Below are 15,614 nucleotides of genomic sequence, written 5' to 3'. Positions count from 1 at the left end.
TCTACTTTATTTTATAACCAATATTATTATATCTATTCATAACTTTGTATTGTTTATTGTTTTCTTTTCATATATTATGCATATTGTATTATTGATATAACCTATTAATATCAATTTTAAGTTGAACTCCCACTTCCGCACAGCCAACGGCTTGGAAGTGGCTAACTACTGTAATTAATGTATCTTTATATTTTAAATGTTAAACCCTAGTTGGAAAATAAATCTATTATTATATTATTATAAATGTATGTGTAATCACGATGGAGATGTAAAACTAAATACTTCGGGCAGGAGACCATCATGAGTTTTATTGGGTTTTTTTTAACCGCTTAAAATTATAAATTATATTTTAAAAATTAAAATATTCAACCTTTTTCTGCTCACGCTCTGTATTACAAGTTTTGTTTTAATAACACACCCCCCCCCCCCTCCCCTCCATTTAAATCAAGCCGTATTTTTTCTAACTTATAAATTAGTCCACTGAGAGTGATTTAAAAATCGTACGATTCAATTCAAATCATACGAAATACAATCACATACAATTTTGTGGAATCGTATGTAATAAAAAATAAATAATGTGAATTATTGGAATATGCGATTAAATAAAAACAGAATATAGATGGTTAATTTACGTAGAAATTGTTTCAATATTGTTTTCCATATTAAAACTAGAAAGTCTTATACAACATGCGATACCTATTATGTATTGTATACTTGTATGCACAAGCCCGGATTAAGGGTTAATTGGGCCCCGGGACACCATACACTTGGGTGGGCCCCCTTTCAAATATAACTTCAAAAAATTGTATCCCTACATTTTTACGACTGTATAAAATTGTATAATTTTGTGCAATATTACCACGTAGAATCGTCAATCATAGATAATAAAGACTATCATCTATGCGTACGATGTAGTTTACCACTCCCATTTTATAAACTTCATCATAGAATATAAATTTCATAACTATTATAATTTAGTAATTTTTCGTGATGTAAAATTAAGAACATTTTTATTTTATAATAATTATTACTACCTACTAAAATTATTTTATTTTTTTGAAAACTATTTTTTAACGCATTACAAAATAAATATTTTGGGGATAAAAATGGACCCCGGGGCCGGGTCCCTCCCGGACCCCCCCCCCCTTAATCCGGGCTTGGTATGCATACAATATGCACCCGCATAATATATATAAATCATTGTAAATTAATCATAGGTTTATATTAAAATAGCAACAAAATAATATCAACATGCTTTTTTGTTTTTTTTTTTACCCAATTGCTTATAATATTCCACAGACCGGTGACTATATAAGTATATTGAATAAAAGCACCATAATATTATATTATTTATTAATTATTTAATACATTTATACAATGAATGCCAATCATAATTAGTGTCGTAATACCTACTCATAATTATTGCTGTTTTTAGTTCGATCTTTCGTGTATAATGTAAGCCACGCGTGAAGTGGTGATTATAATCTTCAACTTGTAATGCTTATATTCCAATATTACTTATGTAAATATCACGTATTATGTGGAGATAATTTGCAGTATAATTGTATAAATATACGTGGAGTAATTCCCAGTACAAAAAGTAGTTACCAAGTTTTGTTTGGATTAAGATATTACAACTCGAGTCAATAATTGTGTAGAAAATATGGTATCGGTACACGCGCGTATACTTACATGGGGGCTTAATGGTTCGAACTTAAACCGAAACGTTTTCAAACAATATTATTTTTTGACATGCAGCTATTATATTATATAAAAATGATACTGTTATTTTACCTATGTAAAATACAATTTTGAATTTTTTTAAATATGATTTTGTATTAACTATTCGACTATATTGACGTTCGCACGTTCTACACAATACATATTATTATTATTATTTACAATATTCTTGTATGGTTTATATAACTGTCCATGTCGTATCCGCCGGTGTAATGCGTTATTTTATGATTTATTCATCAGTTTTCGTCGCCTTTAGTGTTTGATGGCTTAAATATTTCTTGGAACATATTATAATATTCCCGTAGCGTTTATACTGCAGGTCTACGGTCATTATACTTTGTATAATCGACTAACGAGTTTTTTTATTTAAAATATATATTTTAACGATTTTTTAGTCTTTGAATCTGTAACAATTGATTTAATTAATTAATTAATTTAATCAATTAACAATTCGACAAAACGAAAAAAAAAGAAACAATATTTTTTTGTTCACATCAAAATACGTTTATTAATTAATAATAATTATAAACCAAAAATAATACGAAAATTTATTAACAATAGTTTCAAAAAAAATTAGCACGTTGGCTATAATTAATATAATATTTTACATTATTATTTTCATGATAATAAAAGGAAAAAAAATCAAAATTTACAATAATATGTGAACAATTTAACAATTTGGGATAATTTAATGAAATTTAATGAAAAAAAATACGACGGACAGGAGACACAGTAAACAAGGGGGGGAGGATGCAAGATGGCGAATTGGTGCGGAAATGCAGTGTTGCTGGCCACTGGTCACCTCTGCACGTTCTCCGACCTGTCCCGCGGGTTGACGAGTGTCGCTGGCGCGTTTGCTCGGACGCTTGACGACCTTGCCCAGCCGGCGAGGCCAGACCGAGACGGCCACGGGAGCGACCACGGTTGACGGCGACGGACGGCGGCTAGTGCGCGATGTCGTGCGCGTCGACGGTCGACGGCGCGACGATTCGGCCGACGGACGGCGAGGACCAAGACGCGGAGCGAGCTAAGTGAGATTCTGTGCTGCGGAACCGGTGGGGACGAGCGAAGCGGCCGATGTGCGATTACCACTGGGCGAAAAGGCGAGAGTCAGCGGACCACAACGCGATCCTCGACTCTCGGTCATTTTCGCCCTGGCGTTGTCCCTTCGGCCGCGCCACCAGACTCTGTGAAACAGTTAAGTTTCCGCGAGTCCAGCGCCGCTGACGTCCCCGTGTTCCTAGCACGCAAATCTCCATACCACTCACCCCGTGACGAAGTTTCCGCCGCTGCCGTCGTACCGAGTCGCCAACGCCGTCGTACCGGTCGGTGTACCGTCGGGGCGGAATCGTTGCCCGCGCCGGTACCTCTGCTATAGCCGCCGGGTCGTCGCCGCCGCCGCTCCACGTGACCGTAGCTGCAGCCGGGCGCTCGCCGAGCCGCCAGAGGGTCTCGCGCGTCAAAGACGACCGAGCGCGCTACGCCAGCGAACCCGTCGCGCCGCGGGTGGTCGGAGAACATGCGCGGGTGACTTACCGCCGCGCACCGTCCGTGCTCTTTCTCGCATCCTCCCCTCCATTCCTTCGCCGTCATCCAGTTCTCATCCAAAACGTCGTCGAGCGGTCCGCCCTCGGGAGTCGGAGTGGGATCGACGGGCCCCGACTCCCGAGGACGGCGCGTCCCCACACGACGACGACGTACGCAACACTGCTCGTCAGCAAAACGGAATGGTCCTCTTCTACTTCCGAAACGTTCGAACTGTCGTCTCCCTGGACCTTGTTGTTGTTGTTGTTGCCGAGCGGTGCTGTCTCTGGGATCGGAGCAAGCTCCGACTCTGGCGCAGATGACAGCGCATCGCCGCTCGGCAATCCATCATGCACTGTGCAAGGAGACAGACTCCTCGACGTTTTCGTTGAACCCTTTTCCATCTGCGCCTCCAAGAATCGGATTTCGTCCTTCAGGCTCCGATTCCGGGGTCTGATCGTCGCCACTTGCAGTAGTTGCGCCCGTATCAATGGCAGACAGAAGAAGTGTAACTAGACGCACGAGGTATCCGTCGCTTTCGTCAGCGTAAGCGCCTTCCATTTTGTTGACTACAATGTCTTCTAAGATTTCGAGCAATGTGGCGCGGTCGATGATGTTATAATACTGTAGTTAGTTGCCATCTTTTATATTTTGAGTGAAGATAATGTTGTGTACGTTAGGATCGAATTGAGAATTGGTAATGAGCTAAATACAAATATTCCACCGCAGAGACCGATCTCCGAGAAAATCTCCTAGACGACGACGTGTATTACTAGCCAGGCAGGTAGTATGTTTATCGTACTCGGCGGCCCCCAGCATTATAAGAATTTCGAGCGCGTTAATTTTTCTAAAGACCATTATTATAGGTATTATTGATATAATATATCCTTTTAACGAGGACGGTTTCTGGTATTACGATTTGTATAAATATTCTGTGACTCGATTTATACTTTTAGGTGATATTTTATAAATGTTACGGGCAAAGTAGGAAATTGAGCAATGTCCAATTAAATTTGGGCACTGTATAGGTTGAATATATTAAATATCATATAAAACATCTTACCGAGTTCTTAAATAAACATAAAAAAAACTTGAAATAGACGCTTCAAATATTAGTTGCCTATTAATAATTTTTTTATCTATTATCCAATATGGTACTTCCTACTGAAGAATTAATATTTTTATCTAAACAAGATACTGTTGAAGAAAATCGAAGCAGTTTTACAGCCCCAAACGGCGGTGACAGATAGAAAAATAAAAAAATAAAAAAAAACACACACAAATCATAATATATTATAAAATCAATACATTCATCGCTCCGCACATAATCTAAAATTGACGAACAAATCGATTTTATTAAATCTGAAAAAGCTATTTATTTATAGATCATAAATAATTCTTAATCATAGGTTCACTAAAAATATTCTAATATACTAATATAAAATAACATATTATAATAGTGATATTTTGTTCAATTGTATAATTTATTATACATTTGTGTACCTATATTAGATTATCTGATTATAATATACGTATTATTATTTATTTATATTCATGTTCATTATATATTCCAAAGAAAATATTGTTTTATGTGCTATTGAATAAAATGAATATTACCCTGAATATTACCGAGCGCAATAATCGACCCAGAAAAGACCGAGCTCGATTTATGTATAACGACCCAGAAAATGACCGAGGGCAATTTTATTGGTATACTAAAAGGTAATTTTAATCGCAATTGGTAAACTCCCAAGTGTACAACTAGGTATATATAAGAAGTACATTGTACATACACTATTCACATAATATACTATAATGTATGTGGCTATTTAAAAATATATAATTAATCGTTTTTAGATTACACGTAGGTAAATAACTAAAATTAATATTTTTATGTCACTATATCGACCTGAGATTATGGTCCAGCTAACCATTTAAACGGTTGGTTGCGTCCAAAAACCGCACACTTTTGATGTTGACATAAAAAAGGTCGATAGACAAAAACTGCACACTATTTTTAGTGCTAAATAGAACGGATAAGATAATAAAATACTATTTGCAATAATAATGCCAACACGTTGAAAGTCGGTCATGTGTAGATACACAGTACACCTAAATAGTGCAGTGGCGTGTTTAGGTTTCTGTCATGGGGGGTGGGGGGAGGGTGATAGGGTGATCCCCTTGATCCCCCCCCGTAAATTCGCCACTGGTGTAGTGGTTAAAACGTAAGTTCCATAAAACAATGTAAATATTGTCAGTCCAATCGAAAACCAAAAACAAGTTAGTAAATACATAGCAGTAATATTTTTGATTTTTAATGAAACTGTATTTATTTTTAGGAGCACTTGTTTAATTTTTTTTTTTGAACTATGAATATATATAACTAAATTTTTTTTTGTTTGAATAAATAATAAATTATAAAGTATTATAGATAAGACGTTTTTGGGGTCAAAATCATAAGTGTGCGGTTTTTGGATACAACAGCTTTAGAAACTGTGCGGTTTTAACCTACCAAAAGTGTGCGGTTTTTATCCTTTCAAAAGTGTGTGGTTTAGTCCTGTATTTTATTGCAAGTGTGTGGTTTTAGGAGTCAACGAAAATATTGTATCAACTACTATTTGTTGTCCATGTCTGCAGTACGTTGTTCATATAGTACCTAGGTATACCGTATACCTATTACCTGCATAGTACATAATAATAATAATAATAATATAATATAATATACTATAATAGTTAGATGAAACTATATTATGTGCCTAATTTATAGTTTATCTATGTATATAAAAATAAGTGTACATTTTGAATAAATCTTATAACTTAAGATCCGCCAAACCGATTTCGATAATTCTATTTTAGGGCATATTAAGATTGATATGTAGATGGTTTCTGTGAAGTTTATACGCTGTGGGATAAGTGGTTCTGGATTTATGGTCTTTTAAGTGCACACCTGGTGACATGGCCAAAAACAACAACAACATCTATATAATTATTTTTATCTATGTATATAACCCATAGCAACCATTAAAAAACAAAAATGTCTATCGAAAATCTCGAAATTCCTGTTTGAGCACCTACCGGGGGTGATCACTTCCCTTTTTAAATTAGCCTATGACACTCACAAAGAATGTGGCTTTGTATTGGTGAAAGAATTTTCGAAATCGGTTCAGTAGTTCTACCGCAGGTAGATTGCCTACCTGATAATATACTGCTGCGAATCAGAATTTTTATTCCGGGTAACAAAAAAGTTAAGATAAATTTTGAACACCATACACCATACACCGAATATTAAATAACGAATTGAACAAAGTTTGAGTCATATAGAATTGATACATTTAACGGGCAACGAAGTGCCAGCGGGATCAGCTATTTTGTATAAGTGGCATAACTATACTATAACTGTAAGTGAGGTCCGCGGTTGTAGCCGTAAGGCACCAAAACCCGGGAGTCTTCGTGTATATATTATATACCTACAAAACTAGTGTAATACCAAATCTAATACTGTCTACCGACCAATTATTGGATATTTAAACCCTGTGACGAATCTTTATAATTAAGACAATACCCACAACTTACAAGGGGAGCACACATAAACGAGAGCAGAGAGCTCATAATATAAACGAGTAAATATAAATAAAATATTATTTCTGTATAATACTATTCCTAAATTATATAATCATTCTGTAAAAATAACATTCCGTACACAAAAAAACAATCCTAATTATTTTTTCCTGTTCAATATTTTCCTGATTTATATAGTCCCCCATTTACAAACATAATAATATAACAAATTATTCTACGATGTAGGTAGCAGTATTATACCTATTTTAGGTAGTACCTCCTATCGGCAATCTATAGTCTGTAGGTAGACTAAAATGTATACATGACCGTATCTTATTAATTTATTATACTATGTATCTATTAACTATTTAAATACATAAAATAAATTGTACACAACACATTTCAGTAGTTATAATATTATACAATTTGGCGTATATTACTTGGCATGCGCTGACAAAATTAATGATATATATACCTACCTAATATTCTATAATGTATTTGAATGTTTGAAACTTGAGAACATCATATTCGCTTGATTATTTATTGAGTTCCAGTTAGAATATTTATCTTTACTTACGAATTTTATAATAGATAATTTCCAATTAATTAAAATTATAATCCTTTGCTATAATAATATAGTCTTATATCATATAAGATCCGTAACTACAAAGACTTACTCCGGAATAGCAACGGACGTAAAGGACGTGGCTTGACACTCTGACAGGCTCTTTTTGTTATTTAGAATTTTAAAATACCTATTTAATTGTATACAAATATTTTGTATTTCTGGATTAAAATATATTATGTGAAAAGACCGGATTTATATGCGTTTTAAATTGTAAAATATGCATGTAAACACGTACTAAAATAAGTCAAAATAGGCAAGAAAAAAATACGAAACATGCAAGATTAAATATCAAGGTTTATTAAGTTTTATATTTTATTTTAATTTTGCAGTATTAATTATTTAATAATTTTACTAGAATTCTTATAGACAAAAAGTCAAATGTATAATTTACAGGGTGTAATAGATTTTTGGAATAACTTTTGTTCTAATAAATATTTAAAATGTTTTTTTTATATATTATTTAGTCACTTACAGTAAACATATATTATACAAAAAATTATTTTTTTTTAACTGAAAATAAAAAATTTTAAATTTGATTTAAATTTTTTGGATATATTCAAATCAGCCAATTTGTGAATCTGCTTATAAAAACAATTTTGATGGTGAAAACATTTATCTAAATCAAGTAGTTTATATTTTAGAATTTTTTAAAATATCAATATTTTTTTGATTAATTGAATTTGAAACGAAATAACTTTTTAGTCTTTTCAAAATTTTTTTTTGGGAATTGCTGACACGAATATATTTCTTAAATTATTTAATCATATAATTTTAACAATTTTTGTCATACGTTTAAGTAGCATCATTTTTTTCTTCAAGTCTCTGTTATACCTTGTATATATTAAATCACAGATATTGAGATATGCAGTTCAACAATTTAATTTATTAATTTTTAATCGTTAATAATGATTTTAAACCTGTAAGTAAATAACATTTTAGTAAGTACGACAAATTTAATTCTTTGAAGTAAAATATTTGATATATAAACATAATATCATATATAACACCTTTTTAGTGTATAATAATTAATATGTATGCTTTTTTCTTAAAATATGCAAACATATGCAGACCATGCAATAACGTCGGAATATGCAAAAATATGCAGAGTAAAATGTTGATATTTAATCAATCAAATAATGATTATAGACACTCATTAACTGCATATCATGTTGAAAATAGCAATATGCATTTTATGCAAAATCTGGTCTTTAAATGTATGTGTAACCACGTAAAATTGTTAGGTACCACTTGCCAAAGTTATAAACGGGGTGATAATCATTTTGTCAAAAAATGATATAAAATATTTGCACAAAACGATTTCTCGCTCAACTAAAGTCTGAAGTTCTCGATCTTATTTTATTTGATAAAAGACTATAACTTCGGCACTTCACCTCAAGAACAAACGTTAATAACTACCTATAACACAGTAGTATATGTTCATTGTTTTTTCTTTGGTCATTCTAAGACCGGTTTGTTCTCAGTTCGCCAATTCCCTATTCACCGATACTCGTTTTTTCGACCAAAAAACCAGTTTTTAATGGTTTTTAGAAAAGCCCAAATTGCCGGCAATGATGATAACATTGACTATACACGCTTCTTAGCATAGTGATTTAAACAAATATAAGGTATACTACCTAGCCTTTTCACTGCTCCAGACATACAACTATTACGTGTAAAAATGTCAACTGTCAAGTAAAAATCTTAATTAAAGATAAAAGATAAAAAAAAAAAACAGAAAATGTCATCCTCGGAAGATGTGAAAACATATATATGAGCTCAGAAATGTAGATTTACCATGTTGAATTTGAAGTAAATATTCTTAATTTAAAACACGTGCTTCCATATTATTTGTAGGATAGGATTAAAAATTTTGAAGAATTATATTTGTTCAAATTGTAGTTTTCAGAACATAAAGAGTTAACTTTTAAGAGAATAAAATATTTACATAATAGGTAGGTACGCTACGTACATATTTACATGCATATATATAAAAGTGACAAATAAATTGAACTAAAAAAAAAAATTACCTCCATAAAAAATTCGCTCGGCACGAATTCCGATCTCGGCCTACCTCCAAGGTTCGACGTCCGAATTAGATTGTCAGTGGCAAAACAATACATTTTCGGTGAATTTTTCGAAAAATGCGAAAAACCAGTAGAATTTTAGTTGGTGATATTAAAGAGATTATTGAGATATAAAAATCGCCTCTCCTTTTAATAATATAATAGGTATTGAGCGTTACGCAAAAACGATAACGCTCGAAAATTTTCACTGCGGAACATCTGAACGTCGTATAAGTTGTTTTCACATCAAAAATTGTATGATATAATTATATATTCTTTCAAAGTTGATAACTTTTTTTGATAACTTGATATTGCTTTTAACCTTTCCAACAACTTAAAACTTTTCGAAAAAATGTCTATATTTACCTTATAATGATGTACTTTTACAGTTTTACTATATAATTTATAGGTAGGTTAGAATGTTGAAATTTGGAGTGCTTATTATAGTAGTATAGGTATCTTACTTAATAATTTGTGATAAATGACACGGGGGACGTTTTATATCTCCAAAAATTGATACGAATATTTGCAATATAAAGTAGGTACACACAAGTTCATTGGAATATAATATTATTATAATATAAGGTATGAAACGCTTAAATGTTAGAGGGAATCTCACATGATACGTAGGCACAAAGTGCAATAATTATAAAAATATAACGACAATTGATGACACTTTCAGTGCCTATATAAATAGGGTATTTCGCCCGTCATTAACTATTTTTTAAACTTTTATTTATATAGTTTGTGAAATATAACTGGAACTTTTTTACTGTGCCTGACCAAAATTGACAATAATCCATGTATAGTCATCAGACCGTATTGTCGTTGATTTAGCATAACATTTGTTAATTTATTGTCATATTGTCATATTGATCCAGATGTTTTTCCATTATTTGTCTGCAGTTATGGTGAGTATGTAATTTTTAACGTCATTTGTTCAACTAAATAGTATTTCTCCAATTAATGTTGTTGTGCGCTTACCTATACACATACTGTGATCCCCACTGTATGATGTTTTAATAGGCCACTATTGGGTTTTTACACTTTCTCGACACCTTGTATGTGCCTTTAAATTAAATAGACATTCAATAAAATGTATACATATTATATTTTGCATGTATTTTGCATATTATGACCTATCCAATTGAAATAATATCGTGACAAAGTCAAGTCTAATTAATTTTGCATGTGATTATTAGGTAGTTACCTACTTACATTAGTATACACACGTGACACGCACTGTTCCTTATATATTTTATGTGCTATATAGCGCGTTGCAGTTGTTAAAAAATATGTTATACAAACAGATATTATATCGGAATGTCACATTCTAACAAAGTATACCATATTTATATCAACTGTTACTACTTCTCTTGCAGTTTTTTGAACTGTAGTCGAGTAGTAAAAAGTTTGTTTTAACAAGCCAGAGTATTTAAGACAGGGGTGTCCAACTTCAAACTCTATGATAGGTTTTCCTTATGACTCCATTAACGACTTAATTTCATTTCCCAAAACATGAAATCTGTTGAGCACTAAACGACCGTCTGACCGTCTGTCCATCACGTGTGTCTGTATTACTTAATGTCCTAGGCCCAGTAAAAATCGGTGGCCGTTCAAGTCATGAGGGACCGCTGATTGAAAATATTATGTTAAGAGTTAAAAGTTGAAGAGATGGGACTATAAAAAAAAGATAGATGTCGACAAGTGGGTACCGCTCTGCTGTACAGTATTTGTATAGAGCATGTCGTTGTAATGAATATTTGAAATCAATGATTAATCATTGAACAACGATTCTGAGCGAAGACGGTGTGTCATCTAATTGTATAAATAATCAAATTGAATAGTTAAAAAAAAATTTATAAAAATATAAAATTTTTCACGATAGTTATAAATAACGTGACATTCCGGTGAACTCTTTCTTTTTGATAGAGATAGAAACACATGTTGGGACCCTTCTATTAAAATTTCTTGTGTTAGCTATGAAAGAAAAACTTTTATGAATTTCTAACTGAAAAATATAGTTTACAAAATTTGAAAATTTTAACATGTATGGAAAATGTTAGTATAAATATTTGGTGAACATTTCATGAGTCTACAGTTATTTGTTTTAGAAATACAACAAAATATCAAAAATCGATCAATAATTTCAAATATTGTAAAAATTATAAGTTCAAAAGTTCAAGAAAAATTAATGTTCCGTTTAAGTACACTTTTTTTTTTACTACAGGTAGAAAAATATATGAAAAATCTTCCATTAAAATGTTTAATCTGAGGTATGAAAAGAAAAACATGAATTTCTAACTGAAAAATAATTAACAAAATTTAAAAAAAAATTATATAGCTTAAATAGCTCAAAAAGAGTCAACATTGTTTGAAAATATTTGGAATATTTTTTTAAGTCAGCCGTGGGTTGGACACCACTGATTTAAAAGCTTAGCGAAGTCGAAGTGGCGACACGTTTATGTACTATACATGACGTGATAACTAATAATAATATAATAAAAAACAATAGGTAGTACCTAAATGAGTAATGCATTTATGCACGTCACATTATCACCTAGGTTAGGCTAGGTAGCTACCTATCACCTACGTAATAAAAAATTTTACGCGACTTGTTTGATTTCAATTACTTATGAAATTCGTCGTATCATATAATTATAAAAGTAAAAAATATACTTGAACATAGATATGTTTTTGGGCTGAGTACAACTTTTTTTCTTAACCAATTTTCGTGACGCTTTGATTATTGTCATATAAACGTGAATAAACAATAAAAACCTATAGGTTAAAATAATTAAATTAAATTCCTAACTTAATGTAGCATGTTACTAGATATTTTTTCTCTACAACTATACCCAAAACATATTTATTATTCCATGATAAAATAACATGGTATGTTGAAATATCGTCGGGTCATCATTTTTCGCCTCATAATACGCTATATATAGGTATACCGGGTGTAACAGCAGAAGACCCGAAAAATAACTTTAAAAATTAAAACAACTTTTGTTCTAATTAATATTTTTAATTTTTTTATAAAACATACATGTATTGACTCTTGCGTTACACGTATAATATAACATTTTATTATTTTTTTATACTTAAAATAAAATTTTTTAATTCTGATTAAAATATGGCTAATTTGTAAATTTGGTTTTCAGAAAAAAATGTCATTGTAACATTTATGTAAGTCATATAGTTTATTTTTCCAATTAGTTTTGTTAAGTAATGTTGAAATAGTCGTAAAAAATATTTAAATTTCAACAAGTATAAACTTTTTTAAAAATATTTTACGGTTTTTTTTTCTTAATGTAATACATTTCTGCACTATTTACGTTTAAGTCACCTTGGGGGGCTCACCTTGGAGGGAACAAATGTTATTTTATTTGTCAGGTCTTCTTGTTTCATCCTGTATATTATTTATGACAACCAATGAAAAGTGGCGAACTGGTTACAGATGGTCGGCGAGGTAAATATGTATAGTATGCGTATCATTAAATCATAAATTGCCGCATCGTGCGATGTTATTTTATCACGTAGGATTCCTCGATTCAGTGGCACGACCAGGATTTATTCAAGGAGTGATCCAAAAAAATTATTTAACTACTGTTTTTTTCCTGAGTATCCACATACATTTTATTTCTTAATAAACACAATTTACCGGGTTTAAGGCCAATAAAAAAAAAACCACAATGTCCAAATTTCATAAGTAATAACTAATAATCAATCTAATCAATAAGTTTCAATGAACATTTCAGGGAAACTTTTAAAAATAATAATATAACTATGACATAAGCCAAGGGTGGGGGGGGTCGGACCGGGGTTCGCCACTGCCTCGATTTTCCTTGCAGAGCAAAAATATCTTTCAGTATGCTTCAATGAAAATAACTGGCCGACGATATAGGGTTTTCCCTACGTTGAATACGTTGTACCTATATAGGTATATTTATTATGTAGTCCGCCCTTCGCCTGCAGTCTAGTCTAGTTGATTACAATTTTTCTTACCTTTTTCTTGGTGCAAAATACATTCGAATTTTTACCGCTTTTATACCGGTAAACGAGAACCTATAAACATATTATTATAATTGTGTGTGTTTTATGCGGTATGTAGACCGCAACACTCGTAAGATATGTCTACCTACAAAATTTGTTTAAAAATAATGTACGCGTGCAATAAAATATAATAAAGTATGTTATACACATTGTGCTATGGATTGTGTACGTCTGTTAACTCGGCTGCAGCCCACGTAGCAAACTTAAATTAGAACGTTCGCGTCGCATGTGTGCGTGCACAGAAGGTACCTACCGATGTGATACGAAACAAATCTCCCCCGAAAAAAAAAAATCTGTCCCCTTCCCAAATCGTAATATTGCACCTCCCCTCCACTGCTTGGCCGCGTTCTGATACAATATCGTTGTGCCGCCGTCGCCGCCACGTTCTTCGGCGAAGGTCGGCCCCTCTAAAATAATATCTATTATTATTATTATCATCATTATTATTATCATCATCGTCGTCACGTGATGATGAATAAATTCTTACCGAGCGTTTGGGTTCATTGGCAACCGGTTACCGCGGCATACCGTTCAGTCGGCACCAAGTTGTGCTTAGGTGTTACGCGCGCGCCTCTATAATAATATGATATCTGCCTACGATAGATACCTCGTCTGTTTCGTGTAAAACTTTCGTCTGCACTCGCGTCACGGTCACTGTCGAAAGCAAGAACAATAATAATAAAAAAATGGAGGACGAAGAATCGTTGTGGAAAGTGTTTTACGTTCGGTTGCAGCGGAAATTGAGCTCCCAGAGTATTTCGCCGGACATACAGTAATAATAACCAATATATTATAATTAAATATCCGTAAAAACGTTATCAATTATGCACAAGTAATAATATAATGATTTGTATTATAATTATCATAATTATTATTATAGTCACTGTGGTCCGTCGTGGCCGTGGCCAGTTAGTGTAAGGTACAGCTGTCCAGTCGTAAATTAGTGTGCAATTAATTTTTACTTGTTTATTTTTAGATATCACTATAGCCTTAGGGCTGGTATCTTTACTCATAACTAGGACATTATAATTTATTAATATTAATATATTATTACCATATTATAGTAAATATCACAATCCCCATATCACGCGGTTGAAAATGTTTAGCTAAAAAAAAAAACCATTAGATGTTTATAATATTTATATTTATAGCCTTACAGTTGGACCAGTCCATTGCATAATATATAGGTACCTACTTATAATTTATATTTAATATTTACAAATATCTATGTTGTCAAGGGTGGTTGTCGGACACAAAAGGGAGGGAATCGTCACCATGGCCTCATCCCCACTCTAAAAATAATGTGTTATGTAACTTTACAATATACCTAAATAATATTTTAATATAAATGATGAGATTAGCAAACGAGGATCCATCGTTTCTATTGAGGGATTAACCAGTTCCAATTGTGTAATGTTCATCACTATATTGTTGATTTTATAATTTAAAATGTTACGTACTTTAGCTGTAAGATTAATGTCAACATTCGTATTGGTCTCATCCCGTTTCATAATAATAAATAAATCATCGACTTGTTTTTCATTGTAGTGTATACTTTATTAAGCAATCAATTAAATCGGTGACAATTCGTGTTGTTGTTATTTTTATTATATTAAAAATATTAATATTTTTCGAAATAATGAGTTTCTTACATAACAATATGTCCTGTATATATATTTTTATTACGATTAAATTTTTTCCTGAAAGGGCAGCTAAAACCAGAAATTAGATGATTGGATCAAATAGTACAATTATAATTGTAGTGACTTACCTACTATAGTTGTATAAAAAATAAAAATTAATGATATAATTGAACATATCATATAATATATTATATGTAACATAAAATATTAACTTCTAACTACCGTCTACCATTCATATGTAATATGTTGTATTGAGTACTTATATACAATGTATATAATTAATAAATATATAGTAATTATATAGTGTTCTTATACAATTATATTATTACTATAATAATTTAAAACAAAAAAAAAAATGTTACCACTGTTGGTATCCCCCCTTCAAAAATATTGGTTTATATA

The 15,614-nt window shown here is 32.0% G+C and overlaps 1 protein-coding gene across 3 annotated transcripts in view; it reads left to right on the top strand.

Annotated features, from left to right (window-relative positions):
- The window catches only part of LOC132947345 (protein unc-13 homolog 4B), a 55,682-nt gene that overhangs the window by 13,635 nt on the left and 26,433 nt on the right, over positions 1 to 15,614 (top strand). Inside the window, exon 1 of one of the 3 annotated variants that reach the window (XM_061017612.1) lies at positions 14,088 to 14,341. The exons of the other annotated variants lie outside the window; for them this stretch is intronic. Coding sequence (XP_060873595.1) covers positions 14,256 to 14,341 — 86 coding nt within the window. The 5' untranslated portion in view covers positions 14,088 to 14,255. Of the gene's footprint in view, positions 1 to 14,087; positions 14,342 to 15,614 lie in introns of those variants that run through there. 3 annotated transcript variants of the gene reach the window in all.

Source organism: Metopolophium dirhodum, chromosome 6 (assembly GCF_019925205.1).
Source record: "Metopolophium dirhodum isolate CAU chromosome 6, ASM1992520v1, whole genome shotgun sequence".
In the NCBI taxonomy this organism is placed as follows: Eukaryota; Metazoa; Arthropoda; class Insecta; order Hemiptera; family Aphididae; genus Metopolophium; species Metopolophium dirhodum.
Note: the sequence above shows the minus strand (reverse complement) of the source record. Positions and strands in the feature narration are given on the sequence as shown.